This window comes from Zalophus californianus, chromosome 11 (genome assembly GCF_009762305.2).
Source record: "Zalophus californianus isolate mZalCal1 chromosome 11, mZalCal1.pri.v2, whole genome shotgun sequence".
Lineage (NCBI taxonomy): Eukaryota > Metazoa > Chordata > Mammalia > Carnivora > Otariidae > Zalophus > Zalophus californianus.
Window position 1 is genome coordinate 10,412,098 of NC_045605.1, and position 27,062 is coordinate 10,439,159.

At 58.0% G+C, this 27,062-nt stretch overlaps 2 protein-coding genes across 4 annotated transcripts in view; one reads left to right on the forward strand and one right to left on the reverse strand.

Moving 5' to 3' along the window:
- Positions 1-347: 347 nt before the first annotated feature.
- On the forward strand, positions 348-8,766 carry ANKK1 (ankyrin repeat and kinase domain containing 1). Its single transcript, XM_027577955.1, is given in 12 exon segments — positions 348-367; positions 2,729-2,816; positions 2,818-2,986; positions 2,989-3,023; positions 4,152-4,303; positions 4,542-4,591; positions 4,909-5,064; positions 5,751-5,869; positions 6,465-6,501; positions 7,460-8,022; positions 8,024-8,627; positions 8,630-8,766. Coding segments are annotated over 12 exon segments (2,130 nt in total).
- Positions 8,767-15,505: 6,739 nt separating this feature from the next.
- Positions 15,506-27,062, reverse strand: part of DRD2 (dopamine receptor D2) — a 60,984-nt gene continuing 49,427 nt past the window's right edge. For 2 of the 3 annotated variants that reach the window (XM_027579789.2, XM_027579790.2), the window contains exons 3-8: positions 23,636-23,745; positions 22,479-22,615; positions 21,144-21,334; positions 20,161-20,247; positions 18,268-18,595; positions 15,506-16,761 (exon numbers count right to left, since the gene is read on the reverse strand). In XM_027579789.2, coding sequence (XP_027435590.1) covers positions 16,568-16,761; positions 18,268-18,595; positions 20,161-20,247; positions 21,144-21,334; positions 22,479-22,615; positions 23,636-23,745 — 1,047 coding nt within the window. In that variant the 3' untranslated portion in view covers positions 15,506-16,567. The remainder of the gene's footprint in view (positions 16,762-18,267; positions 18,596-20,160; positions 20,248-21,143; positions 21,335-22,478; positions 22,616-23,635; positions 23,746-27,062) is intronic. The other variant, XM_027579791.2, reaches the window with a different exon arrangement.

Consider the following 27,062-nt stretch of genomic DNA (forward strand, 5'->3'; position numbering starts at 1 on the left):
GATGAGGAAGAGGAGTATCAAGGTTAACATGATGGCTGGCTTGCCCAGAGGAACAAAGGCTCACTAGAATGTCTATTCCACGAGAGCTGAGTCTGTGCCCATTCACGGCTCTCTCCGGAGCCCGGCACGTAGTTGGTGTCTGTTGAATGATGTTGTTGACAATTAATAAAGGGAACATGAAAGGACGCACAGGTTGGGAGAAGGAGAGCTCAGTTTTGTGCAGGTTGAGTGTAAGGTCCCTTTTAAACAGCCAAAAAGAATTGTCAAATAGATTTCAGGTGAAGGTCTGAGCTAACAATATGAAAATTTGTGAGTCATTTATTATAGGTCGTAATTGCAGCTAGGGCATGGATGACATTCGTTCATCGTAAGCACTAAGTAAGCAAAACAAAGTCCCTACCTCATGGAGTTTAGAGTCTAAGGAAGGAAGAAATCTAGAGGAAGACAGAAAATAAGTCAGTAAATAATATATAAATAAATCGTTTTTATCTGTCGCACTTAAACCACCTGACATTTTCTTGATGAAAATACCTAAAGAGAGTTGAATCCTCTGATCTTCCAAGAAAACAGTTGATCTAGAAATATTAGCTCGTCCGCTCTCTGTGTATGGGGAGCGGGGAGACAGGGCTGCCAGAGTTGGGGTAGGGCTGCTATTTAATAAAGACTTGAAATCACTAACCACCATTTGAATAGAGATTTGAAACAAACAAGTAGCAAGCCAGGTGGCTCTCTTAGAGCAGAGGGAACAGCAAGTGCAAAGGTCTCGAGGTGGGAATGTGCTTGACACGGTGGAGGACCAGCGACAGGCCCTTACGGCAGGAGCAGAGTTGGGGAGGGTCACAAGCCATGCCCAGGGCAAGATCATGGTGAGCTTTGTAGACCACTGTGAGAACTTTGGCTTTTACTGTGAATGAGAAGAAAGCCAGTGGAGGGTGTTGAGCAGAGCGATGACATACCTCTGACGGACATTTTACGAGTATCACTCTGGCTGCTGGGTTGAGAATGGATGGCGGAGGGGAAGAGAGAAGCAGGGAAACCGATTAGGAGGCTTGGGTCAAGATGGCCCTCGGTAGAGGTGGTGAGAAGTGGTCAGACTGTTGCTCTACTTCGAGGGTAGAGCTGACAGAATGCGCCGAAGGACTGGTCATGGGAAGGAGAGGAAGAACCAAGGAGGACATCAGATCTTCGAGCACAGGGAGGAGGGAGGCCCGTTCGCTGAGAGGAAGGCAGAGGGAGGAGCGGGTGTGGTGGGGGGAGAACCCAGAGTTCTGCTTCAGACACGCCACGTCCAGGACCGCGACCAGACACCCAATGACGGGGGCTGGTGGGGGGATGAGCCGCAGGCACAGCGCATGGGGGCAAGAAGTCTGGCTGTCCCGGGCAAGCTACTGGCGTTCCCATTTTACAGTGAAGAAACTGAGGCCCCGTGAGTTTACTTGCCCAGGGTCATGCAGAACATGAGTGGTAAAACTGGGATTTGAAATCAGGGCCGATCCCTGGCTTTGCCCCTCCACCACAGGGATCCCAGCTCCTGGGGATTGGAAAGCACAAGAGGAGACAGATTAAGAGGTACGGCCGAGGTGGAGGGGAGGTCTCTGGAACAGTGTAGAGGTAGAGGCGAGAGCAGGGGGAGCCTGGGAGCCACCCTGTCGGGATGTGAGGGAGATCAGGTGCTTTTTTTCTGGAGGTCAGCAGTCCCCGGCCGACTTCCCGGGGCCGCCCTGCGCGCACATTCCGGCAGCCTCCCACTGCAGTGCCCACGCAGCTTTGTAAATGCTGTGCTTTTAAAAATGTCGTTGCTCCTTAATCCTCATCCCCGCCAACCCCAAACAATTTCAACAATTTGCATATCGACCGTTCTGTGGGCACAAACGGTGAAATGAGCGGGAGAGAGTCAGCAAATGCCTATTCTGTAAGGCCCTCCCTTAAGTCTTGACTTCTGTTCCCTTCAACAAAGATGTATTGTGCCGTGCGTGGCAATGCGCTGGGGGGGAAGCCAGAGGAGTAATTGCAGTCCATCCATAAAACGGAGTACGGCGCAGCCATTGCAGACCTTGCTTCGGGAGAATAGCCATGTGAGGATGCCCCGTGCCACCCTTAACTGGAAAAGCAGATTGCAAAGCAGCCCACACCGTGTGATCAGAAGGCAGAGGGGGGAGGGGGAGGAAGGAGCGAAACCGAGAGAGCAAAGGAGAGAGATCCCTTGCACGTGTATGTGTAAAAGAACATACTAAAACATGAACAGAGGCCAGCTCTGGAAGGTTGGATTGCTGATGATTTAATTTTCTTCTTTATAGCTCCCCGTATTCCCTTGACTTCCTACAAGGATCTGTATTACTTTCATAATCCAAATGGCCATAGATGAGCCTTTAAAACAGAAGCGTGAGGCGTGATGTTGGTCCTCCAGGGGTTTGTGATCTACTGGGAGAGACAAACATATGGGCAAGTGGCAGAACAAATGGGAGGCTTTTCGTGGCCGCCTCTGTAGAATGGACTTGCTCCTGAGCTTGCAAATTCCTTCCCTTCCTGTCCCTGTCACTGCCGGCCATCCCGGCATCTTGCTGGGCCTCCTTCTAGGACTCTCCTTCCTCCTGCACTACCTTGCAAGGCCCTGAGGCTTTTCTGGGTCTCCAGAGCCTGGCACTAAGCCTCGTTTGTTGTTCTGCTAGTTGCTCTTGGAATTAATGGGTCATCTCCTTCCATCCCTCAATGCCCCACATCTCTGCAGCTACGATGTGGATTGCCTCATTGAAGAAGCAGCTAAAATGGAGAAGATAAAATTTCCGCACATCGTGTCCATCTACAGGGTGTGCAAGGCAGCCCCTGGGCATTGTGATGGAGTTCATGGCCAATGGCTCCCTGGAGAAGATGCTGCCCACACCCACCCTCTCCTGGCAGCTCACGTTGTGCATCATCCATGAGACCAGCCTGGCCATGAACTTTCTCCACAGCATTAAGCCACCCCTGCTCCACCTGGACCTCAAGCCAGCAACATTCTCCTAGACAGCAACATGCATGTCAAGGTAAAGGCCCCAGTCGACCTCTCGGCCCCCTTTCCACTCCAGACTCTCCTGCAGGTGAGCCTGTCTGCCTGGCCTGCTCAGAGTTTTAAGTAGCTCAGCTCCTGGGAATTGGACAAATACTGAAGGCAGGGTTTACACCTAAACAAAGACAGAGGAGCAGTGGGGTTCGGTGCATGAATCTGGGTATCAGGATGCCTGCAATAACTCTCTTAGGACCTCAGTCTTCTGTTTCTCCTGTGGGTAGAATATTCCCTAGCCTTTCCCTTGTTTGCTTTGGGTGGGGATGAGTGTAAATGAGATGGTGGCCTTCAGTTCCTGAAATGTGCCACCCTCTTTTGCTCCAGGACCTTTGCACATTCTGGCCCGAATGCCAGGAACAGTGTTCCCCTACTGCCTTCTTTATCTAGCAAGTCATGCTCATGTTTCAGCTCTCTGCTTAAACATTACCTCCTCGGGGAGGTTTTCCCTGGCTTATCCCAACAGGCCCCTGTTGTATACCCTCATGGTGTCTCTGTCTCTTCATATTGCTAACCCCAATCGTAAGTCTAGAGTCCTTTATGAAACTATTTCATTAGTGACTCTACCCCCTATTTGAGTAAGCTCTTGGGAGAGTAGTGGGTATGGGGGGGGGGCGTCTCATCTTTCTTATCTGCTGCCTGATCCTCAGCACCCAACTCAGTTGGCATATGAATGAATCCGTGGATAGAAGCGAAGTGGGAGATAAATGTACATAGTGTATACACTTCAGGGCCCTTGGAAGTGGACGAACAGAAGCTCATCAAAGATAGCGACTTTATCCACAGCCCCTCTGGATAATGGCAACACCTCCTAAGTACTTACTATGTGCCAGGAGCAGTTCTAGATGCTTTTTGCATATTTGCCCATTTCGTGTTCATAAAAGCACTATGAGCTAAATGTTCATATTATTTCCAGTTTATAGATGAGGAAGTTGAGGGTCTGAGGAGATCAGTAATGTGTCTGAGGTCATGCAGGTCGCATGGGAGAGGCCCGGGCTCTTAACCACTACACTGTCCCAGAAAGGTGAGGCTGCAGGACTGTGAGGGATCAAGGCAGTTTTCTGGAGACAAGACTATTGCTCCCTTATTCTGGCCTGTGGCGTCCTCCCAGATTTCAGACTTTGGCCTGTCCAAGTGGATGGAACAGTCGACCCAGATGCAGTACATCGAGAGGTCAGCTCTGCGGGGCACCTTCAGCTACATTCCCCCTGAGATGTTCTTGGAAAGTAACAAGGCCCTGGGGCCCAAGTATGACGTGTACAGGTGAGAGGTGGCTGGGCTCCGTGCCACGTTCCCGGGGTTGGCGGAGGTGCTGCATATCACCACCTTGCCTGACCCCCCCAAGGCCCAAGGGCACGCCAGGACGGGGAGGAGGGAGCATGGAGGGGCACTCTGGCTGGAGAGGCTCTGCCTGGGAGGGTGTGGTCCATGGGGCCTCCCGGGTGGGGTGACAATGGGTATCCGAGAAAGTGACTCAGGGAGCACTTTGTCCTGTCTGCAGCTTCAGCATCATCATCTGGGAGCTCCTCACTCAGAAGAAACTGTAATCAGGTAGCAGATGGTGGTGGCAGCCTCGGGTGGGGTCCTGGAAGGCCTGTGAGAGGCTGAGGCTTACAGCGACAGGATTAAGTGGCAGCTTTGGGTTGGGGAGCAGCATACGCTTTAAGGATTCCTGTCCCCACCTTCCTTACTCCTCCCTCCCCTGCTGGAATCTCAGCCTGTAACCTAGCTGTTTATTCACCATGCATTCATGTGGCCCCTGCTGTGTGCACCCCTGTGGGGATCCTCAGGGCCGCCCACCACCCTGCCCAGCCTGCTGCTCTGGTCCTGCCTCCCAGCATGCACACAGCCTGGACCTCCCCTCACAGGCTTCAGCATGGTGACTATTGTCGCCTGAGTGGCCGCACGCATGCGGCCCTCCCCGCAGCCTGTCTCGGACGAGTGGCCAGGCAAGGCCCAGCAGATGGTGAACCTGATGAGGTGCTGTTGGGATCAGGTCCCCAAGAAGAGGCCCTGCTTTCCAGGTTCTCGTCAGGCCTGCCCTGCTCAAGGGCCTGGGGAGCTGGGCGGGGCTGGAGCGCGTGGGAGCCTGGGCCGAGGTTCCAGGGGGCAGGGGAGAGGGTGGCTGGGGCCTGGGCCACTCCTGAGCGCTCCGTGTGGTGCTGGAGCAGGGTCCGCGTCAGAGTGCTGGAGGAGGGCAGTGGGAGAGGGGGCACTGAGGACGGAGGCTCCTCTCTGCACCCCCGTGGGAGGCCGAGCCGAAAACCCATACTGAAGGGTCGGGGCCTGGCTCTCCTGCTTCTGAGTTCTCCGGTTATGCCGGCTCCATCCGGGGCCACAGCATCTTCATTTGTAACATGTTCGCAGACTGTGAGATCACAGGCATGAATGGACCCCCTTTAGCGACTGTGGAAACGCACACATGTGTAACTGTGAGCACTCAGAGATCACCCGTCTAGTCCTGCCCCCGCATTTATGGAAAAGGACTGACCCTCAGAGGGCCAGGGACCTGCTAAATGTGGGCCCACTGAGCCACAGCCGGCCGGGATCCAGCTTTCCTCCCTCCCGATGCACACGTATGGATGTATCTGAGTCCGGGAATGGATTTTGGGGTGTGGGGGACACAGGGAATGTTCACATATCTAAAATGGGGAACGGACTGCTGGCCAGCCTGTTGCTTCTCTTTTTGTGTCTCTCCTTCATGGAGCAGACATCACAGTCGAGACAGACATGCTGCTATCCCTGCTCCAGAGTCCTGTGGCCGACCCAGAGAGTGAGGCTCTGGCCAGGAAGGTGTCCTGCAAGCTGTCTCTGCACCGGCCTGGGGAGGTGAGTGCTGGGGAGGGGGGGTGCCTCCGATAAGTCCCCCGGGGCGGGGGGGGGGGGGATGCATGCATGATGCATGGGCGTGTCCTTCACAAGGCCCCCCTGGCTGAGGGAGCAGATGGGGACTGAGAGCCAGCCCAGCGCACACTGCTGGCCACACCAGCAGCCTACTTGGGGACAGCCGTTCCTAATTTGCACAGTCGTGGCCGTGGCTCAGAGCCCCTGAGAAGGACACGCCATCTCTCTCGAGTGTGGGGGATTAATCAGAGTCCTGCCTGGGGGCATCAGTGTCCTCAGTGTCCTCACCCCCTAACATGGGAACCAGCCGTGGGCTAGCAGGGGGCCCCTGGCTGAACCACAGGGCCAGCCACCCTGCACTCCCTCCTGTGGTCCGAGGGGCAGTCAAGGTCCTAGACCACCTCTTTCGGGCAGGGTCTTCCCTGCTCAGGACGTGCCTGCAGACACAGCGGGTGGTCTGAATGGCATGGGAGGGGCTTCCCTCCAGGTGCTGGAGAGAGGGGAGGAGTGGAGGACAGTACAGGCCAGAATGCCCCGCTGGTCTAATCTGCCCCCCTGTCTTCTGATTCCCTCTGCCCAGGTCAGCGACAAGGTCAGTCAAGAGCTAACAGACCACGGTGAGTCCACAGAGCCACAGCTAGAACCAGAGAATTCACAGGAAGGAGAAAGTGGAATCCAACCACACCCTTTCCCCCTCATCCCTGCCCACTCACCCCCCCACCCCAACCCTCTGCCCAGCTTGTCCCAAATCAGGAGTTAGTGGGTCGCTTTCCTGACACCGGCCCCAGGTTCCAGAAATGCACATGCCCTCGGAGGTCAGGCTCTGCTTCCCCCTTTAGGCTTGTGTTCATAGTAGGCCAGACTCCTCCTTTCCTGGCTCAGGGGTGGGCGGTGGGGGGGAGGGGGGGTCGTGGAGCTTTGGCTTGCAAGCCTGGCTGCGTTTTGACCTGGGGGATGAAAGCTGCCCTGATGCCTGGGCCACCTAGACGATTAAATCAGAATCTGGGGGGGCGGCCGAGGGGGAGGTGGGGAGGCAGGGAGGGTTGGCCTGGGCAGGGATTTTTGTTGTTGTAGTTTGTTTTGGAAATTGTTGTTTTTAATCGGGATATACTCTGGGTAGAGCAGGAGGAAGCCTTAGTGGCCAAAGTTCAGATCATGGAGCCTATTTTTGGCTGGCATTGACTTCCTTTGTGCCAAACATTCCCCTGAATGCGCTTGTCTACCTAAGCTGTCCTCGCAACAGTAGATGAAGTGGGCATTGTTTGTGGCCCCTTTATGGATCAGGATCTGGAGGCTCAGGGAGGGCAGGGAATTGGCAAAGGTCCGGCAGTGTGAAGGGTGCAGTCAGGGTTTGCTCCCAGGCCTCTTTCCGCCCCATCCTCACAGGAGGGGCTGCCAGAGAGTCCTTTCTCCGGGAGGAGGGTGGCTGTGCAGAGATCTCTGATAGCAGGAAAGACTGCCCTCCCTCCCAGAGTCTCTGCTCCTGGATGGCACTTCCAGGAGGCAGGGGGCCGGACGAGATGACCTGTGGACAGGTCAGAGGTCCTTTTTCCAACCGCATCTCCCTCCCAGCAGACTCAGGGGACTGCTTGAAGGGGGTCCTGCAGCTCTCGGACAGCAAGACCCCAGTCCTGAGCGACGAGGAGCTGCACGTCTATGAGAACAAAGTCACTCCCCTCCACTTCCTGGTGGTACAGAGCCTCGTGGAGCCTGTGAGGCTGCTGCTGGCCCACGAGGTCAATGTGGATTGCCAGACCGCCTGCGGCTACACGCCTCTCCTCATCGCCGCCCAGGACCAGCACCCCGACCTCTGCACCCTGCTCCTGGGGCACGGGGCAGACGCCAACCTCACAGACAAGGATGGCTGGGCCCTGCTGCACTTCGCAGCCCAGAACGGGGATGACCGCACCGCCCACCTGCTCCTGGACCACGGGGCCCACGTGGATGTCCGGGAGCACAAGGGGTGGACCCCGCTCCACCTGGCCACAAAGAACAACTTTGAGAATGTGGCACAGCTTCTGGTCTCCCGCCAAGCTGACCCCAACCTGCATGAGGCTGACGGCAAGACCCCTCTGCATGTGGCCGCCTACTTTGGCCACGTCAGCCTGGTCAAGCTGCTGACAGGCCAGGGGCCTGAGTTTGGATGCTCAGCAGAGAAACCTGAGGAGGCCTCTGCACCTGGAGGTGGAGCAAGGCAAAGTGAGGGCCATCCAACACCTACTGAAGAGCGGGGCGGCTCCCGATGCCCTTGACCAGAGTGGCTACAGCCCACTGCACATGGCAGCCGCCAGGGGAAAGTACCTGATCTGCAAGATGCTGCTCAGGTACGGGGTCAGCCTCGAGCTGCCGACCCAGTAGGGCTGGACCCCCCTACATCTTGCAGCCTTCAAGGGCCACTTGGAGGTCATCCACCTGCTGGCAGAGAGCCATGCAGACTTCGGGGCTCCTGGAGGCATGAAGTGGACCCCCCTGCACCTCGCCACCTGCCATGGGGAGGAGGCCGTGGAGTTAGCGCCGCTGCAGTGTAGTGCTGACCCCAGTGCTGCCGAGCAGGCGGGCTGGACGCCCCTCCACCTGGCCGTCCAGAGGGGCGCCTTCCTGAGCGTCGTCAACCTCCTGGAGCACCACGCAGACGTCCATGCCCGCAACAGGGTGGGCTGGATGCCCGCCTACATGGCCGCCCTCAAGGGCAGCATGGCCATCCTCCAAGTGCTGGTCAAACCTGGTGCCCAGCTGGCCCTCCAGGAGGGGTGGGCTGCACACCCCTGCAGCTGGCCCTCCGGAGCCAAAAGCAGAACATGATCGCCTTCCTAGAGGGCAAGGAGCCCTCCTCGCTGGCCCTGCCGGGGGATGCCGAGCCTGGAGCCCAGACTGAAATGTAAACAACCTGGGGCCTCCTTACCTGGCAGGAAGTGAGGTTGGGCTCCTGGCAGGGCCTTGCCCCCTGCCCCTTGGACCTCGAGAGGAAACCGAATGTGGTTCCCCCCCTGGAGGGAAGGGGGAAGGGGCACTGAGGTGGTAGCTGGGGGTGGGGGGCGGGGTGCTGCATCTTCCTCCTCCTGCACCACGACTCAAGCCCCCAAAGTGAATTCCTTCTTCCTTCCCAAGACCCCTGCCACCTTCTGCCACTTGCCCCTGAGCCCGCGGGGACCCTTGCATCCTGGGAGCCCTCTCTGAAGGCAGAGGGAGCTGCTCCCTCCCAGCTGGTCCCTGCATGGCTTGGCCCTGATCACAAGCAAGGCCAGGACAGCCAGGCACGCGCTTTTCAAAAGGGGCAGGAGCTAAAAGTTGGGAGGAAATTTCTGCCTGCGGTGGAAAGCCCAGCCAGCCCTGCGTGGCCACACAGAAGGTGTGGTCTCACACCTTCCTGGTGGCCCTGGCTCTAGTGCCTGGGTCTCCCACATGGTCTGGGGGGGAGGAAGGGGGTGCTCCAGGTGCCCACGAGTGATCCTCCGTCTCTGACCCCCTCTGCCGCCCCTTCACTGTGTCTAGTTATATGGCCAGGTTTCAAACCCTGAAATCAATAAAAGGGTGAATCTGAGCCTCCCCTTTGGAGAAGGGCTGACCTGTGGGGCCAGTGGTGTTCCTGTGGGACGTGGTGTGTGTGTGTGTGTGTGTGTGTGTGTGTGTGTGTGAGTTTGTGCAGCAGGAGAAGGCAGGGGCAGATGTGGGGAGTGAGGGGGGCTGGTGATGCTGAGGGATGGCTTATCCGGGCTCAGTGTGGAGCTTCGCAGGACAAGGCCTTCCCTCCCAGCCGCTGCAGCTCAGAGCGCTCTCCCCTGGGGCCACACCCTGGCCACCCATCTGCCGGCCTGGCCCATCCTACAGGCTGTGGGGCAGGTTGGGGCAGGGCTGGGGCTGCTCACACCAACCAGCTTCTGCTTCCTCCCTGGCTCTGCCGGGAATGGCCGACCTCGGGTCTGTGGGAGGTGGGGGTCTGAGCGGGGGCAGAATGGGTGCCCTAGAGTCCTAGCCTGCTCTTCTCCATCTCTGCTCTGCTGGAGCAGCCCCTCCGACTCTTTAACTGTCAGAGCAAAGGAACCTTCTGCCCCAACTACTGGCCAGCTCCCACCCCCAGCCACTTGGCAGGCTCACCTCTGCGTGTGGCCCTGCTGGGCTGGGAGCGGGGCCTCCTGTCCGGAGGGGTGAGGCAGAGCCGAGGGAACGTCTTATCCCACCTACATGCTGGCAGTGTTGTGTCTCCCATCCTGTGGTCTCTGGGCTCCCGAGCCCTGGATGCTTCTCCCTGTCACACCACAGCCTGTGGCCACCACAGAGAGGCCTGGGGCAGCACTGAGCTGAGCTGTGCCCTAGCACAGTGGCCGTAAGTGAAGCCCACCCATCAGAACCTCCGGGGTGAGGTGTGCGGGGGTGGAAGGGCTTTTTAAACGCGGCCCCTACCCTTGACCAGTTAAACCAGATTCGCCCAGGTTGAGCTGGAGAGCAGCCAGGGCTGAGAACACCCACCAGGGGGTGTCCCGTAGTTTCTCCCTGTTGCCCTTCCTTAGCACCCCAAGATGGAAGTCACTGTCCGGCAGCCCGGGGTGGCTGGCTTTTCCTCTGATGAGTGCGGACTCCTGAAGACCACCGCAGGCGACACCAGCAGATTTTCCATCCCGCGTACTCCCTGCACAGTCCATTCTCCTTGTTCTTCCTGAGACTGGGCCTCAGGCAAGACTTGTAGTTGAAGATACCCCTGGAAGTTCTGCCTTCCCCAGAACGTGCTAGAGCAGGAAGGGGGGAGGGGAGAGGGCTCCGCGCCGTTTGCAGTCCTTGCACACTGGCTCCCAGTCTAGGATTCTTCCGCACGAGCCAGAGAGGGAGTGTGGGGCTACAAGTTCAAAGCCGAGTGAGCTCTGATCAATCCATGGGAATGGCCAGGAGTGAGGTACCTGGGGACAATAGTGTCTGGGGTCTCCTCTTGGAAAGAATTTGAGGAAAGACCTTGCAGAAAGGAGCTAGAAAAGATAAATGATGCTTTTGCACCTGTTGTCCTGTAAGGGGCAAGGATCCCACGGAATGGGGTCAGGGCTGTCCCTGGGAATCATTTCAACTCACCAACCTGATGATCCCAGGGTCCAGGCTGAGATGCCCGGACCCCTGCTTTCTCTACCCCCTTCCTCCAATAGGTAACGGAGGTAATGGTTTCAGGCCAGCTCTGGCCAACAACCCTCACATTGCCTACCAGCACCTTCTTCTCCCTTTCAAGCTGACCCGAGCCAGACACAGCGTCTACCCTGAGTCCCATTATATCACAGCTGCCTTCTAGAGATTTCTGAGGGATATTCAAAATTGGATTTCAGTGAGGCCCTTGAAATTCCCAAGGAGAGGGTCTCCAGTTGAATTTCAAACCCTGTTTCGGGGAGTTTGGGGTGGTCGAAGATAAGAACTCCCTAATTTCCTACTGGGCATCTCTACTTGGAGGTCCTATTTAAAGACCCCCTTAAACTCAAAGTGTCCCAAACTGAACATTCCCTCCCCCTCCACGAGTCTGTTCATCACCCTCTCTCCCTCATTTTAGTTGAAGGCACCTGAACTCCTCACCCGGTAGTCATTCTAGACCAGTGCTGTCCAACAGCGCGTCCTGGGAGGGTGGAAACCCACTCTACCTGCAGCTGTTCGGTAGGATGCCACTGGCCCCATGTGTTACTGAGCGCTTGACATGTGGCCAGTGCAGCCGAGACACAAAATGTTTGCTTCGATAAGCTGAAGTAGCCTCCGCATGCACCTGGTAGACCGCACAGGCTCTAAGCTCTCTAAGCTCCCTGCCCTGTCCCTCATCCCGTCAGTTACCAGGAGCAGCGGGTCCATCAGGAAGGGCTTTCTGGAAGATGTGCGTGTGGAAGGAGGACAAGGACACAGCAGAGAGGGGGCAGCGCCTGGACTAGGTGGAGGGAGCCAGGGGCACCAGAGGCCGGGGAATGTGGATGAGCAAGCAGGCTCGGGTGCAGGCAGCCCAAGAACAGATGGGGTAGGGGGACCCTGATGCCCATCCTGGTTCTGGAGCTTGGACCTTGGACATGCCAATGGAAGGGGCAGTGGGGAGCTACTGTCACTGTCTGAGCAGAGTAGGGATAAAATCAGAATGAGCTGTGCGCCCCAAAGACCCTTCGGCTGTGTGTAGGGTGAAAAAAAAGAGATACTCTGGTGGGGGAAGACTACTCTCACACAGCCAGGAGGACAGTGTTTTTGGGCCCGCTCAGAAAAAACCAGGTGTGCTGTCTTAGCTTTGTGCGCCAAAGTCCCCTGCCCCTCCCCTGCCTCAAGCGGGACTGCCCCCTCCCTTGGCCTGACCCCCATCCTTCACCTCAGCTGCAGCATCTGGCTCCCACGCCCCCAAGGCACCAGGGAGGCTACCTCCCTCTCTCTGGCCTCTCGCACGCACATCCCCAGGTCTCAGGAAGGAGCCGGGGGCGGAGGTGGGAGGAAGCCGCAAGCATGGACCTGGAGATGCTCTGTGCTCTCTGGCAGCTTCCTGCCCCGCCCCCGGACTCCCCAGAAGCAGAAGCAGGGGCATCTGGCTGGCAGGAGGATGACCAGACTCTGATCTGCAGCTACTAAAGCCTCTCTAAAAACTACTCTGCTCTCTGCACATCCCCCTCCCCCACCCACTTGCTCTGCAGCCCGAACAGCTATCAGGCTATTCACAGGCACTCAAGGGACCCCAGGACCGGTCCCAAACGCTTTTTTCTTTCTCTCTCTGCCCCCCTTGGTAAAAATCTCTCCACACTCGCCTCCTCCAGCTGTGCGTGGGGCTGGTCAGGAAACGGGCAGAGTGGGCAATGCAAGATGTAGGTTTGGAACCCTGGGTTCAGAGGCCCGCCCGCCATCCAGGCAACCGGCCTCCCCGTGAGACAGGCTTCCTCTCTAACAGGGGACCTTGTGGACGGATGCTGGGGTCACACGGGAGACAGGATCCCGTGGGGTGAGGCATAGGATGGGAACAAATGGCCACAGATGTCGCCTAGGTCCTGGGGCCCAGGAGGCCAGTGAGGCTGGGCCATGCAGGCGCTGGGACAGGGATGGCGTGGGAAGGGACCGCAGATGGTGGACCCACTGCCTCCCCAAAGCAGGCCAGTCCTCAGTGTCCCTGCTTGCAGCTGACTGACCACCCCTGTTCTGAGACCCCCGGGGGAGTAAGACAGGCGGTCGCTTCCTTTGGGGGCCTCCTGCCTGGCCACTGAGGCCGTCCTCTGTGCCACCAGCCTGCCCGCCCTCACCAATTCCTGGCCAAGGCGTGCCACGGCGTTGTCGTCACCTGCGCGGCTGGCATCCCCACACCCAGCCAGGCCCTGCCGCAGGGAATGTGAGACTTACGGAGCGGCTGTGTGATTGTTGGATTAACGCCTGTCACCCACTGGGCCGGGAACTCTGCAAATACAGGGGGTCAGGTCCACCCTGTCCCTGTTTTAACTCCTAGCGCTTTGCTCAGGGCCTGGAGCACAATGGTCGCTCAAGAAATAGCCACTGAGGACCCCAGAGGTGGATGGGTGGGGGAAACGCAGTGTCTCCTGCACCGCTCGCCTGCCCGTGTCCAGGACGTCTCCCCAGCCACGGCCCGCTGGGACTCCTCCAGAAGCCGCTAGAGGACGAGGAAGGGCCTGAAGTTTGAAGACTTGCAGTCCAGGGGCCATCTGAGCGGACAAACGCGAAGCGCCCCGCTGTGCCTGACTCGGGGCTGGGGGGCGGTGCAGGGCCGGGGCGGGGGGGGGGGGGGGGGGAGGTGGAGACAGCTCTTAGACGCCACGGGCTGTGAAGGCAGATCATTTGTCAATTAAAAGTCATTCTTGGGAGAAGGATGGGCACGAGGCAGAAAGCACGGGAAGGCAGGGGAGCGAAACCAGAGCACGGTAGCCACCGTCAGGGCCTCGTGGGAGAGAGCGGAGCCTGGGCCGCCCCCTCCCACCGCAGAGTTCCCGGGCCCCTGAAGAGCTGGGGGGGAGGGGGTGGAGCCGGCCCTCCCCCTGCCCACTCTAGCTGTCACTCTGCTGTCTGGCATTGAAGCTTCATGACAGCTGTGGGCAACTTTCCCCGTCCCGCCTCCCGCCCCTGCCTGCCCCCTTCCTCTCCCCTGCCCTCAGCGCCCTTCCCAAGGCAGCGCCCTTCCCAAGGCAGCGCCCTTCCCAAGGCAGCGCCCTTCACCAGCTGCACCGGGCCTGCCTCCCCTCTCCCCTCCCTCTCTGCCTGCCTGCCGTCCTTCCTTCCTTCCTTCCTCCCTTCCTCCCTCCCTCCCTCCCTCCCTCCCTCCCTCCCTCCCTCCCTCCCTCCCTCCCTTCCTTCCTTCCTTCCTTCCTTCTTTCCTCCTTCCATCCTCTCTTTTTCTCTCCTCTCTGTCATCTCTTCCAATTCCCACAGCTGAGAAACCTGTGTGACCTCATAAGATTTCTAACAATGAGATGAGCTTTTAAGCTTCCATCCAAGGCAAAATCTTCTGTCGGCTGCGTGTGTGGCGTGTGTCTGTGTGCGTGCCTGTGTGTGCATTGGCTGTGGGGTGGGCATCAGCAGCCGAGAAGTCCTTGGGGTTTTCTCGCTCCCCATGAGGGTCCGCCACCTTCCCCAGGAGGTGGTCACTGAGTTATACGGATGCCCCCTGAGATGGACCCGGGGCCTGTCTTGCCCAGCCTGTAGGATCTGGGTGCTCCTGGGGACAGGAGCCTCTCCTGGGGCTTAGCACTACGTGCAGGTTCAGGGAGAAGATCAAAGTCCATAATTAAGTGTTCAGGGCAAGTTAAGTGCTCCAAACTTTGGTGCTAAAAATATTGTATTTAGCATGCAAATTATGCCCTGACAGCTCCCCAGAGCCTGAGCCCGTGGGTGCTAGCACCTTGTTTGTCATCATCGCTGTTATTCTCAAGGTAGTAAGAATATTCCTCCTTCACCGGGATGATTTATATTTCATTTTTTGGAAAGCCAAATTTCTGTTTTCAGGGCAGTGCCAATTTGTGGCCCCAGAAAGCTTGGAGCTATGACGGTGATGGAGGCCGAGAGAGAAGGGAGGACCCCCTGGGCCATGTCGCTCGGGGCCTCCGTGCCTCCGCAGCCTGCTCCAGAGGAAGGGGATCCTGCTGTGAGACAGAAGTCAGGGCAAGAGGCAGACCCAGACACAGCCGGCAGCTGGAAGGCCACCTTTTCTGTGGAGCCTTCTCTGCCCTGACGGGCCACTCGGGCTCAGGATCCTCAGAGGAGAGGCGGAGGTGGGAAGTGGGGACCACCTGTTTTCCCAACAGAGGGATCAGGGGAGCCCCGGGTGTGCTGCAGGATTCCCACTGGGAACTTTCTCCGCTCCCTTCTTGGTTGGCAGTTGAGGCTCCGGCCCACCCAGGAGCAGGGCTGAGAGCGTTCTTTTCTACTCAGGAGGCGAGGGCCGGGACGAGGGGGAAACACCGGCACACACAGCTCCTCCTTGGTCCTCCTTGGGGCAGCTCCTTTCCTCCTTCCCCCCAGTGTCCAGCCTAGTGGCCATGGTCAGTGTCACCCTTTTCTGGAGGGGGCTGCAGAAGGCCTCCCCGATTCTGATCCCGGCACACACACGGGGGCTTCGGCTACACCTGCCGTGGAGTACGGAGGCGGGCGAGGGGCCTCGCATGTGACTCTTATCAGAGTTTTATTAGTTTGGAGCATGTGTAGTGATGTTACAGAGTCTGGGGCCCAGCGGCTCCCCCAAGCTGCAGCCTCCCCTCCTCCCTCAGGGCAGGGCCAGCCCAGGCCAAGGGGTATTCGGCAGCCCCCTCGCCGCGGGTTCCTCTAAGGCGGAGACAGTGGAAGGGAAAGGGAACAGGAGAGAGAAGAGGCAAAAGGGAAAGGAGAGAGGGTTTGTGGCAGAGTGTGGCAGGAGGCAGCCCCCCAGAGAAACTCCAGCACCCCAACCCAGGCCCCAGATGTCACAAGCCCGCCTTCCCTGCCTGCTCCCAGCCTGGCCCAACAGTTGCTACGAGAATGGATGTGCCGAGTCTGTCAGGAGGCAGCAGAGTGGGCTTGGGGGAGGTTCCTCTCCCCACAGATGTTCCTGGGGTCCTTCAAGACCCGGGTTCCTGCCCTCAGCAAGTATGGAAACCATGTGGGTGCTGGAGCGGAGCCAGGCAGGAGCCACTCCTGTGGAAATGGAGGTTCCTGTCGGGCAGGACAGGGAGCGAGTGAAGATTTTTGGCTTGGGCTCCTCTGGGGTTCACCCTGTGGTCTGGTATTTACATGGGTCTCCCAGGACTGCAGTTGCCTGGGGCCTTGGCAGGAGCTCTGGCTTCCCGGGCATGGCCTTGTGGGGTGTGACCTGTCCATCCCTCCCCACTGCCCACCCCGGCATCGGCCTGTGAGGACCAAGCCGAACCCAACAGAAAGCACGGTCTCTGAGCCCTGCCTCCGGCCCTGGTGACCCCAGGACCCCAGAGAAAGGTCAGAGAAGGCGGCCGCGTCTTTGGTGCCAAGGCGAAAGGGCCTCGAGGTGGGAGGGGGGCTCTCTGAGCTGCCCCTGAGCCAGGGGTCCAGCCCGAGGGCTGGCACGGTGCCTGGCTCCCGAGCACTACCCTGGCAGAGTGAGGGTGTGCGAGCACGGAGGGGCATGGAGCCAAGCTAACACTGCAGGGCCTGCCGGGGCAGAGAGAAGGCCTAGTCCTCCCGGTCGCCCCCTGCCCACGGCTCCCTGGGCAGGGAGGTGGGAAGCGGGCTGCCGTGCAGGTGGGCCACAGGTCAGCAGTGCAGGATCTTCATGAAGGCCTTGCGGAACTCAATGTTGAAGGTGGTGTAGATGATGGGGTTCACGGCGCTGTTGACATAGCCCAGCCACGTGAAGGCGCTGTACAAGACGGGCGGGATGTTGCAGTCACAGTGTATGTTCAGGATGTGGGTGATGAAGAAGGGCAGCCAGCAGATGATGAACACGCCTGGGGGAGAGGGCAGCAGTCAGGCTGGCCCCTGGGGCCCCGGGGGAGGCTGGGCGGGGAAGGCCCCCACTCAGTGGGTGCCCAGATCGGGTGCCGCAGGCCCTGGCCCAGGAGCACTGCAGGAGGAGTCCCGGTCTCAGATTCTAGAGCTGTCACTGACACCGTTTGCGGTGAAGGTCACTTTACTTCCCTCGGCCTTACCTTCCTCATCTGTCAAATGGGTATAATAACACCTAGCCCACAGGGAAGGATAATGAGCTTGAAAACAAACCATGAGGTTAACATTCAGACACAAGTCAGTCGAAATGGAAATATTTACTCTACTTTCTGGCCATTTTTGAGAACAAGTCTTCCTCAGCAGCTGGAAGTGGAGCATTTGGTCATTGCAGTGGGGGATGCCCAGTTTGAGCCCGAGGGACAAAAGGGAGAGTTAGATACCCTCTCGCTTAGGCTCCGGCATCCCTGTGGGGTAGACAGGGCACTGAGGGTCCCAGAGGCTCTGTGATGTACGCAAGGCCACCCTGCTCATGAGTGACAAACTCCAGTCTAGCAAGGTCCCCCAATGGCCCGGCTCTTGCTATGCCATCCCCCAGCCCTTGGGGACACCTCTTGCTAATTCCTGCTTTTGGGATGCTCTGACCCAGACTGACGTCCTGCCCACCGGCTTTGTCTGACTGACCCAAGGCCTGCTGCTCCGGTGGGAGCCTCGGTGTGGAGGCATCGTGAGCACACCATGCCCCTCAGGCTCCCTGAGAGTCCCCAGCACTGCAGTGAGACCCCATGGACTCCAACCATCCTCTGTCACCCCCAGGCACACGATCAAGGGTCAGTCCCTTAACCTGCTGGGACCCTGTGCACGCGTTCACAAAAGCAGGGCCATAATACCCGTACCCCTTGTGTCACAGGATTGTCTGGATGTCCAAGGGGAAGGTGAGTGTGAAAGGGTGTCCTGTGCTACCCTGGGTGCGACGGGGTGGGGGGGCAGAGTCAGACCAGCCCCTCCTGTTCCCCACCACCCACATCAGTCTGGCCTTGTGTTTTGACTCATCATCTGGTTTTCTAGGAGACTTTTATTCAAGAGCCTTGCCTGGCTGACAGTCTGGGTCAGATCGTCAGGCTACCACCACAACCCTGAGAGGTAATCTCTTGCTGAGGGGACTCCAGAGAGAGAAAGTGACTTGCCTAGGATCTTGAGGTTCTGGGGGTCACTACGGTAGACTGGTCAAGCTCACAGACTCTGAAGTCAGACTCCCTGAGTTTAAATCATAGGTCTTCCTTGGTCACGTCATATACCCACTCCAAACCTCAGTTTTCCCGTCTGTAAAATGAGCATAATTATAGAATCTACTTAATGGGGTACGTCATTGGCTGTGGCCTGCACCTGAGCAAGGGCCGGTCCCATGGCCTGCCAGCCATGGTTAGGAAGGGGACGGCAGGTAATGAGACCCACAATGATGGGTCCTTTCCTCGGGAATGGCTGGACAGAGCTGGGCTGGCCTGACTCACCGAGAACAATGGCGAGCATCTGGGTGGCTTTCTTCTCCTTCTGCTGGGAGAGCTTCCTGCGGCTCATGGTCTTGAGAGAGGTCCGGGTTTTGCCGTTGGGCATGGACTGGATCTCAAAGATCTTGGCAATCTTGGGGTGGTCTTTGGCATGCCCATTCTTCTCTGGTTTGGCGGGGCTGTCGGCAGTGCTGTGGAGGGCATGGTGGGACGGGTCGGGGAGGGTCAGCTGGTGGTGGCTGGGTGGTATGGGACTGTACCGGGTCCTCTCGGGGGGGCTGGTGCTGGACAGCATCTCCATCTCCAGTTCCTGGGCTCGGCGGGCAGCCTCCTGCACAGAGGCAGAGAACTCCAGGTGAAGCCAGGCACGTTCTCAGGCATTTGCCACCCAGCCTTACCTGGCCCCCCCGACCCTTCCCCATCCTCCTATCCTTCTACAAACACCCCGGGGTCACTCTGCCGGAGAGGCAATGAGGATAATCACTGTGAGGCAGGAAGGGTTTTGGTATAGGACCCAGGACCTACAGCAGTCCCTGCCTGCAGAGTCCTCCCCAGCCCCTGTCCCAGAGCAATCCTTATGGAGCCTCAGTAACCCCACAACCATTTGTGGGAGCTTACTACCCCAACACTTCTCTCTTATTGACTGAGCAGCACGTACTGAGTACCAGCCAAGTGCCAGGCACCCGAGCTGGCTGTGGGGAATAGGGTCCCGGTTGATGCTCAGTGACCGCCTCCGGGAGTTCATGTTCTAAGTGCACAGAGGGCAGCCCTGTTCCTCCTGCCAGGCTGGCCCGAGACACCTGCCCCAGCACTCACACGTGGGCTCCACGTGTTCCCCGTAGACGGATGCGGGGGCCAAAGGGCTAACCTCTGGGACCCCCATCTTTCCTGCTGGGCTGACTTGGAGGCCCTGCTGGGGGTCCACTCATCTTCCAGGTTCTTCCCTGCCTTGGGGCCTCAGTCTGAACTTCTGAAGTGTCGCCTCGCCCTGCACCTGGGTGGTTTATCAGTGCTGCTGTCCCAGCCCCAGTCCTGAGTCCCTGCTGGGCACCCATCTCATAAAATGACTTCCTGGCATCCTGCCCTTGCCCTGCAGGTGAACGGTGGGGGCCCTGCTTCCTGAGGACACCTGACCTGGACTTCGTGTGTGGCCCTGTGTGGGCTCCCTGGCCCCACTGGGGATGGGACACCTGCTGCTTGGACCCTGGTGCCACCATCATCACTGCGCAGAGCCTGGGGTCTGCTGTGCTTCTGCATCTCTGGACTCCACGCACAGGCTGCACTTCTCCACCAGCCCCAAGGCTGCTCTGCGCTGTCCCCCTCCACCACCCACCCCCCAGGCCCAGCCTCCAGCCCCAGAACCTGCCCGTAGGAAGGTAGCACAGGCAAGTGAGAAGAACAGCGGAGGTATGTGGGGATGTCGGAGTCACACAGGTTTGGGCTCAAATATGCACTATCTCACTAAGTGCTTGGCCTTGGGTGAGTTACCTCCCCTCTGTGAGCCTCTGGTTCCTCCTCTGTCAAATTAAAATCAATAAGCCTAATAAGACCTACCTCTCAGGGTCGCTGTGAGGATTTGACGAGATACTAGGAAGACGGTGGGTGTTGAGTGAATGGTAATAGCTTCCTATTTTTATTATGTTATGGCCAAGTCCTCTCTCCCAACCACCTGCTTGTGCTGAGGGTGCCTATCGGTGCCTGCAAGAGCCGAGCCGTCTCGCTGCATGCCTGCCTGTGAGGTGTGCGTGGTGAGTCTGGCCTCCGCGGAAGCGACGTGGGGGAGCCTGGGAGGTGCTCCTCCCTTTGACCGGCCGCTGAGGTCTCTGAGAGTCATGGCAGGTGGGTTTTCCTCGGGGCGGAAAGACCTGGCTCTGGGTCCCTGACCTGAGCACTTACCGCTCTCCGCCTGTTCACTGGGAAACTCCCATTGGACTTCATGATAACGGTGCAGAGTTTCATGTCCTCGGGGTGAGTGCAGTTGCCCTGTGGAGTGAGCCAGTACACTGGTCATGGTGGGCAGGGGCTGTGAACAGACACCCAATGTGGGGTAGTCAGGCCGGGCACAGGGGCTCCCAGAAGGACAGAGTAGGACGGCCTGAGAAGGCAAGAGCGAAGGGTGGTACTACAAGGAGAAATGGCGGGCAGGACGAGGGACAAACAGGCCCTGATTTTATGGGCACATGCTAGGCTTACTCGTATCTCTCTCACACTGAATCCTCAAGACCACGCTGAGAGGCTGGCACTATGATACCCATTTAACAGATGAGAAGACTGAGGCTCAGAGAAGTTAAGCAACTTGCCCAAGGTCATTCAGCAAAAAGGAGGGCATGCCAGGTCTTGAACCTGATACGTCTAACCCCCAAACTCTGGCTCCTTCCATGCCCCCACACTGTCTTCCTCAGGGAGGGCTGAGCAGAGGGGAGAATTCACAAGACATAAGGAGTGGGGAGGGAATGAAAGAAAGGTGGAAGGGAGGAGGTGGAATGAAGGAAAGAGCCGGGGAGGAGGGAGGAGGTGTGCACGGAGGGGAGGACAGGGAGCGCGGAAGGTACAGGAGAGGGAGGGAAGCACAGAGCAATGGCAAGGAGGGAGGGGCCACAGCAAGGAAAGGACAAGTGATGGGAAAAGGAGGGGAGCCGAGGCAGAAGGTGCATTCAGACAGAGATCTCCAAGCAAAGACTTCTCCTCCCAGACGGCTCTGCCCGGCCTCCGGCTCCTGGAGACTCTGTCGCTCCACGGAGGTCCCAGCCTTCGGACTCGGCCCTGCCCAGGTGCCGGGAGCCCCTCCGGCGCCGCGTCCCCCGCCCCCAGCTGAGCACGGGCCAGCCCCCTGGGTAACAGTGGGGGGGGGCACTGGAGGGGAGGGAGGATCTGGGGACCTTGAGCGGGGTCTTCAGGTTGGCCCTGAAAGCCCGGCTGCTCCTCTTCGTGTTGACCCGCTTGCGGCGCCTCCGGAGGACGATGTAGATCTTGATGTAGACCAGCAGGGTGACGATGAAGGGCACGTAGAAGGACACGATGGAGGAGTACACCACGAAGGCGGGGTTGGCGATTATGCACTCGTTCTGGTCTGGGGGAAGGAAAGCCGGAGGACCCGGCGTCAGTGGCCCGGGGGCCTTTCTCTCCCTGCGGGACTGAGTGCAGCAATAGGACAGAGAGTATGCCTGGGTGTCTGAGGTCACCTGGAAGAGCTAGACGGACACCAACACGCGGCGTAGGCAGAGATTGAAAAATACAACCTCGAGCAAAACGCTAAGCTGCTTCCAAGCTTTTCCATTAATATTCCCTCCTTATTTCTTTATAGTTTTGCCATCCATGAACACCCAAGTGGAGCCTGAGTGTTTGGAAAAACATAACAGAAGGGAACTCTTTTTAAAAGAGTAAACCCTTCTTTTAGCCCTTCCTGTCTACTTGGGGGAAGTCGGCCACCTTTCAGTTTTAGGAACGGGGTAACCTGGTCCTGTATGCTGAACTCAGCTGGGCTCCAGTGTGCTTCCGAGTTCCCTTCCTGGTCTAGCCGATGTCTGTCCTCTATCTCAGGGCCTTTCCGGAAGGGCTGAGCCTATCAAGCCCTATTCCCGCTTCTTGGAATTCTCACAAGAGTTGGATGGCCAGGCTTCACTGTGTCCTGCCCCGTAATGGTCTGCAGACGTGCACCTGCATCCCTGGGGCCTCCCCGGTGAGAGAAAGCACTAGGCCTGTGCTGGCAGGCAGGCCCAATACCTCGACCCCCTCAGATGCACGGGACCGGCCCGCCGCCCTAGCTCCTCCACGCCCCTACCTTCCCTGCTCCAGGTGACTCAGGTCGGTGCTGGGCTTGGCCAGCCCTTGGGCGGCAGCCTCCTTACACAGATACCATCTCGGGGGGTGGGGGGGGGCGGGGCGGGGGAAGGGGCCCAGTAATCACCCCTGACGTGTGCACACACACACACACATGCACGCATACACATGCGGTTTGGGCGGCCGTCTGGCTTGCTTCAATTTAATAAACAAAGTTGAAAATGGCCAGACAGCCTCTTGACTCGCTACCCCCACCCCTCCCCCAACCACGTCGTGCCCGAGCTACCATCCCTCTCTGGCCCATCCACGTACAATTCAGAGACCCAGCCCGGCCTCAGTCCCTGGGTCTGCGCCAGGGGCTCTGCTCCCTCGGGGTCCCGCGCCGGGGGGGGGGGGGGGCACTGGGGCCCCAGGCAGACCGAGGCAGGCCTCACCTGTGTTGTTGAGCCCGAAGAGCAGCGGGCAAGAGATGGTGAAGGACAGGACCCAGACGACGGCGATCATGACGGTGACACGGCGCTTGGAGCTGTAGCGGGTGTTGTATAGCATGGGCATGGCCACCGCTGTGTACCTGCGAGGCCGCGGGGCGGGGTCCCTGAGTCTGCGTGCAGGCCCAGGGCCCCCTCATTCCACAGCAGGTACACACCAGAGACACCCTGCACCCTGGGGAATGACGGTTGTCACCTCCACGAAGCCCGCCTGTCTACTTTAAGTCACTCCTTCAGCGTTGGTGAGGCCCAATCAAGAGCTTCGGGGCTGACTGGCTACCATTTTCTCCTGGGCCTTCTTATCTATTACTCCACTCTCCCTGCTTGGATTTCGGGGGTTTGAGGGGCCAGGGTCTGGGTCTTCGCACCTTTGAAATTGCACCTGTGCTGGGCTCACAGAAGGTGGAAGTGTCTGCTGATGGACTGGGAGCCAGGCCCCTCAGAGCAAGAGTTAAGCCCCATTTGGCAGAAAATAAGCACAGTAGTAATTGTTTACAATCACTTGTACTCTGCTTCTCACAGAGTAGCTCATCTCATCTTGGAGAACCCCTTGAGAGGAGTAGGGACAGGGCCTCTGGGACCCCACGTGGCCTGCGTGTGCAAATCAGTGAAAGGCTCCAAGGGTACAGCTTGGCAAGGTGAGCACAGCCTGGGCCCCCTCAGGCTCGTGCCTGTGCTGGACATGAAATGCACAGCCAGACGCTGCAGCCCCGCCTGGACGGGTGTCATCATCCTTGATTTATGGACAAAGCAGGGTCGTGAGGACTTGCACACTCTGCCCAAGTAGAGTGGGAAATGATAGACCTAGGGCTGCAGTCAGAACTGAGAGCTTTCTCCTCTTTACCAGTCACTGTCTGGGCATCCTTGGGAGCATCACCATCTGTAGGATGGCGGCCTGTACCCCCCAGCCAGACACACATGCACCTGCACATCTGCATTTGCATGTGCACACACACACGCAGGCACACACACACAAACACATGGACCCACAGGCACACGGCCAGCCATACAGCCTCATAGACAGAGCCTGCCCCTGCGGGAGAACTGGGGAAGCCCAATGTGTGACTGGCCTGGGTCCCCTCTCCCGCCCTGGCTGGGCTCACCTGTCGATGCTGATGGCACACAGGTTCAGGATGCTTGCCGTGCACATCATGACGTCCAGAGTGACAAAGATGTCACAGTGAATCCTGCTGAATTTCCACTCGCCCACCACCTGGGGACAAAGCACCAGAATGGGTGGGCAGCAGAGGGGGAGATGAGCTTAGGCCCCATAGCTTGACTCTCCTGGGGCAGATTGGACTGCAGACTCAGAGGGCAGCTGCAGGGGTCTTGTGAGTCTCCGGCTGGGGTCTGGGGGGAGAAGCGGGGCAGCAAGGGGGAGTCTGAGGCCCTTGCCCCTGGTCCCCTCTCCTCCTAGACACATAAGGCCCCTTTGTGCCAAGAACCGGGCTAGATGAAAGATGAGCAACTTTCTACCGAGTGCCTCAACTTTGAGCCTTCATCTGTAAAACAGATGATCTGCGATCAGCTTGCAATCCCATTCCACCAATGGGGAAACTGAACCTCAGAAATGGGCAGTGACTTGCCCAAGGCTGGTGAGGATGATGGCTCCGGAAGAAAGGACAGTGCTGCTCTTTGTCAGACCTGGAGAATGAAGAATGGAAAACCAGGGCTCGAGCCGTGGGAACACCAGGCGCGGGCAAGGACGGGTGCTGTACCCACATATCCTTATGTGATGGGAATGAGGAGGCCCGCTCCTGGCAAGAGCACCCTGCGTCCCTCTCCCCCCGCACACACTCGTATCCCCCTACACACACACACTCCCATACCTCCTGTTTACACACACAGGCATGCACACTCACACAGCAGGCTGGCCCGGGCAACTTTGGCAGTTTGTACCAACAGGAGCAAAAGGAGCCGGAAAGCCACCCCCAGGGGCCTGGGGCAGGGCAGTACCCACTGTGCCCACACAGCTCGGCCACAGGGCTGATGATGACGTGCTCATTCTCTGCGCTGCCCTTTCTTTTCTGCTCCCAAGCATGAAACCAAATGTTGGCGCTTAAGCTCGGTGACAGGAGCGGTGGCCACTGTTGTCGGACGTGAAGACACAACAGCTTGTCCCAGAAGATAGGGAGACGCCTTCTCTGGGGTCATGCGGCCCACACCAGGGCACCCCCCCACACACACATGGTAGTACAGGGCTCCCCAAGATGGCAGGTCTGGATGGGGGTGGGGAACTTCCAGGTGTAAATAGAATCGACCTTTAGGGCACTGCTGGGAGGGCCCCAGGCACACCTGGTCCACCCTCTCCGCCTTGAAGCCCCCCTAGACTAGTACTTCAGACCTGCTTCTATGTCCCTGGGGATCTAGGTCTGAGATACCAGGGCCCTCTTCCCTCCTTCTCTCATTCCCATAGACACTTACGAGCAATATACTACATGCCAGGCTCTGTCCTAGACTCTGGGGTACAGTGGTGAACAGTACTGGCATAGTCCCTGCCTTTAGGGAGCTCTCCGTCCCTACACCCCAAAGGGCTTTCTAGGAGCACAGAAGGGAGGACTTTCCTCCATAGTCCTGGGGGCAGCTGACTCAAAGACTCAAGAGAAATTGTCAGCAGCCACCTCCACCTACTGTGGGCATGTGGGCATCTCACGCTCACACAAGACAGGGTTGCTATACCCGCTCACGGGTGAGGGAACTGCAGCTCACACTCAGCAAGTGTGCAGCAGGGCTGGGGTTGACGCGAGTTCTTCGGGTAGCACAACCTATGCTCTTCATGACCTGTCTTGGGAAGGGCCATCTAGCTTGTTGAAAGAGGGGATACTTACGTAAAAACGACTAAATGCACATAAAGCGTGAAAGGAGAGATTATCGTTGCAAGGGGGGACACGCTTGGAGTCAGAGAGGAACGTGGACCTGCCCGAGATGACCCAGGGATTGAGTGGCAGAGGAAGGACTGGCCCCCAGGTTTGCTAGTGCAACTCCAAGGCCGTGTGTCGGCACCTTTGGACACCACTTCTTGACCTCATTGCTCATATGAAGCTGAGCCATGAGCTGGCTCGGCAAAACCCTAATCATAACTGGCCCGTGTTAAGCAGGTGCTGTGTCAGGCACTGAGATGTGTCATCTCTACCCTTGGGGGCAGCAAACCTCTGAGTCCAGTGATACAACTACTGCCCCTCCAGACCTGCAGCCAGTGACACGCCCTCCTGCTCTGCCGCTTTGCCTACTTTTTTCTTGGCCTGGAGTGCAAGTGCCTTGCTCCGTCCCCTGGATAATCCTTCCGGAAGCATCACTGCTTCCTGCAAGACTTCCTTGTCCCCACATGCCCCCCATCATGCTCCACATCCCCCGTGGGGACTGCTCCGTTGTCACCACCATCAGACTGCACGACAACGGTCCTATCAGGTCTTCGCTGATGGCGGGCAAGCCCCGAGGATGCCGTAGGACAAGGCCGGGCTCGGTACCTGCCGAATGAGTGAATAAAGGTGACCTTGGCCTGTCCCCTTCTCAATCTCATCTGCCCACCTGGAAAATGCACACAGCAAACCCTCACCTCACAGGGCAGTGAGGCCGAAATGCAGACAAGTGACCCTGGCTCTCCTCTCTCAGGCCCGTCTCCACATGGAAAGTGGTGGAGTTGGGAATTGAACCTGGTCCTCTCAACTGCAAACCAGCATGCTTTCCATATGCTGAGCCGAGGAACTAATAATGCACATCCAGTCCCACACTAGACATGCTCTGCCATCAGAGGCACTCATATCGCTGGAAAGGGGACAGGGTGGAAAACTCTGGACAACAAGAGTGTCTCTTAGAGAGGAGTCAGGACAGTCTCTAGGGAAAATAAATGGCTGAGACGACGTCCTGTAGTAGGGCTCATGGTCCAGCTCTTGTTTTGAAGGGACACAATAGGAAAGTTAGAGCACTCCCTCTGAGACACCGTTCTCCACCCTGTCCCCCAAAACGCTGAGCCTCCCCTCCAAAATAATGGTGAACAGCTATGTTGGAAATACCTGTCCAAAGGACTAACAAATGCCCCAGAGCCCCAGGACAGCCCGTGTACAGATCTGGCCCCAAACTAGAGTGTTTGGGGAGGAAGCCCAGAAGCCACACGCAGAGCTGCAGGCCGAGCTCGCCTCCCTTTGGATAGAGGGGGCCTGGCTGCCTGGGCGCAGGGAGGGCCCTCTCTACGAGGGTAAGTGCTGCATGTCTACTACCATCATCTTCATCTTCATCACCATCATCACGGTTTTACGTACTGTTCATTATGTGCGCCCTGCCACTGTAAGCACTTTACACATATCAACTCATTAGCCTCTCCAGCAATGCCACGAGCCAGATACTACGATGATCTCCTTTATATGGATAAGGAAAGCGAGGCACAGAGAGGTTGTTCGCTCTGCTGCTCACTCCTCATGTTTCCCTGATGGTCTGAGGCCTGGGACCCTCCTTTGAGAGCGAGCAGGAAGGGAACCGGCATTAGGATTAAGAAGGGTTCCTCAGGGAGAGGCCGTCAGACAGGACATGGAT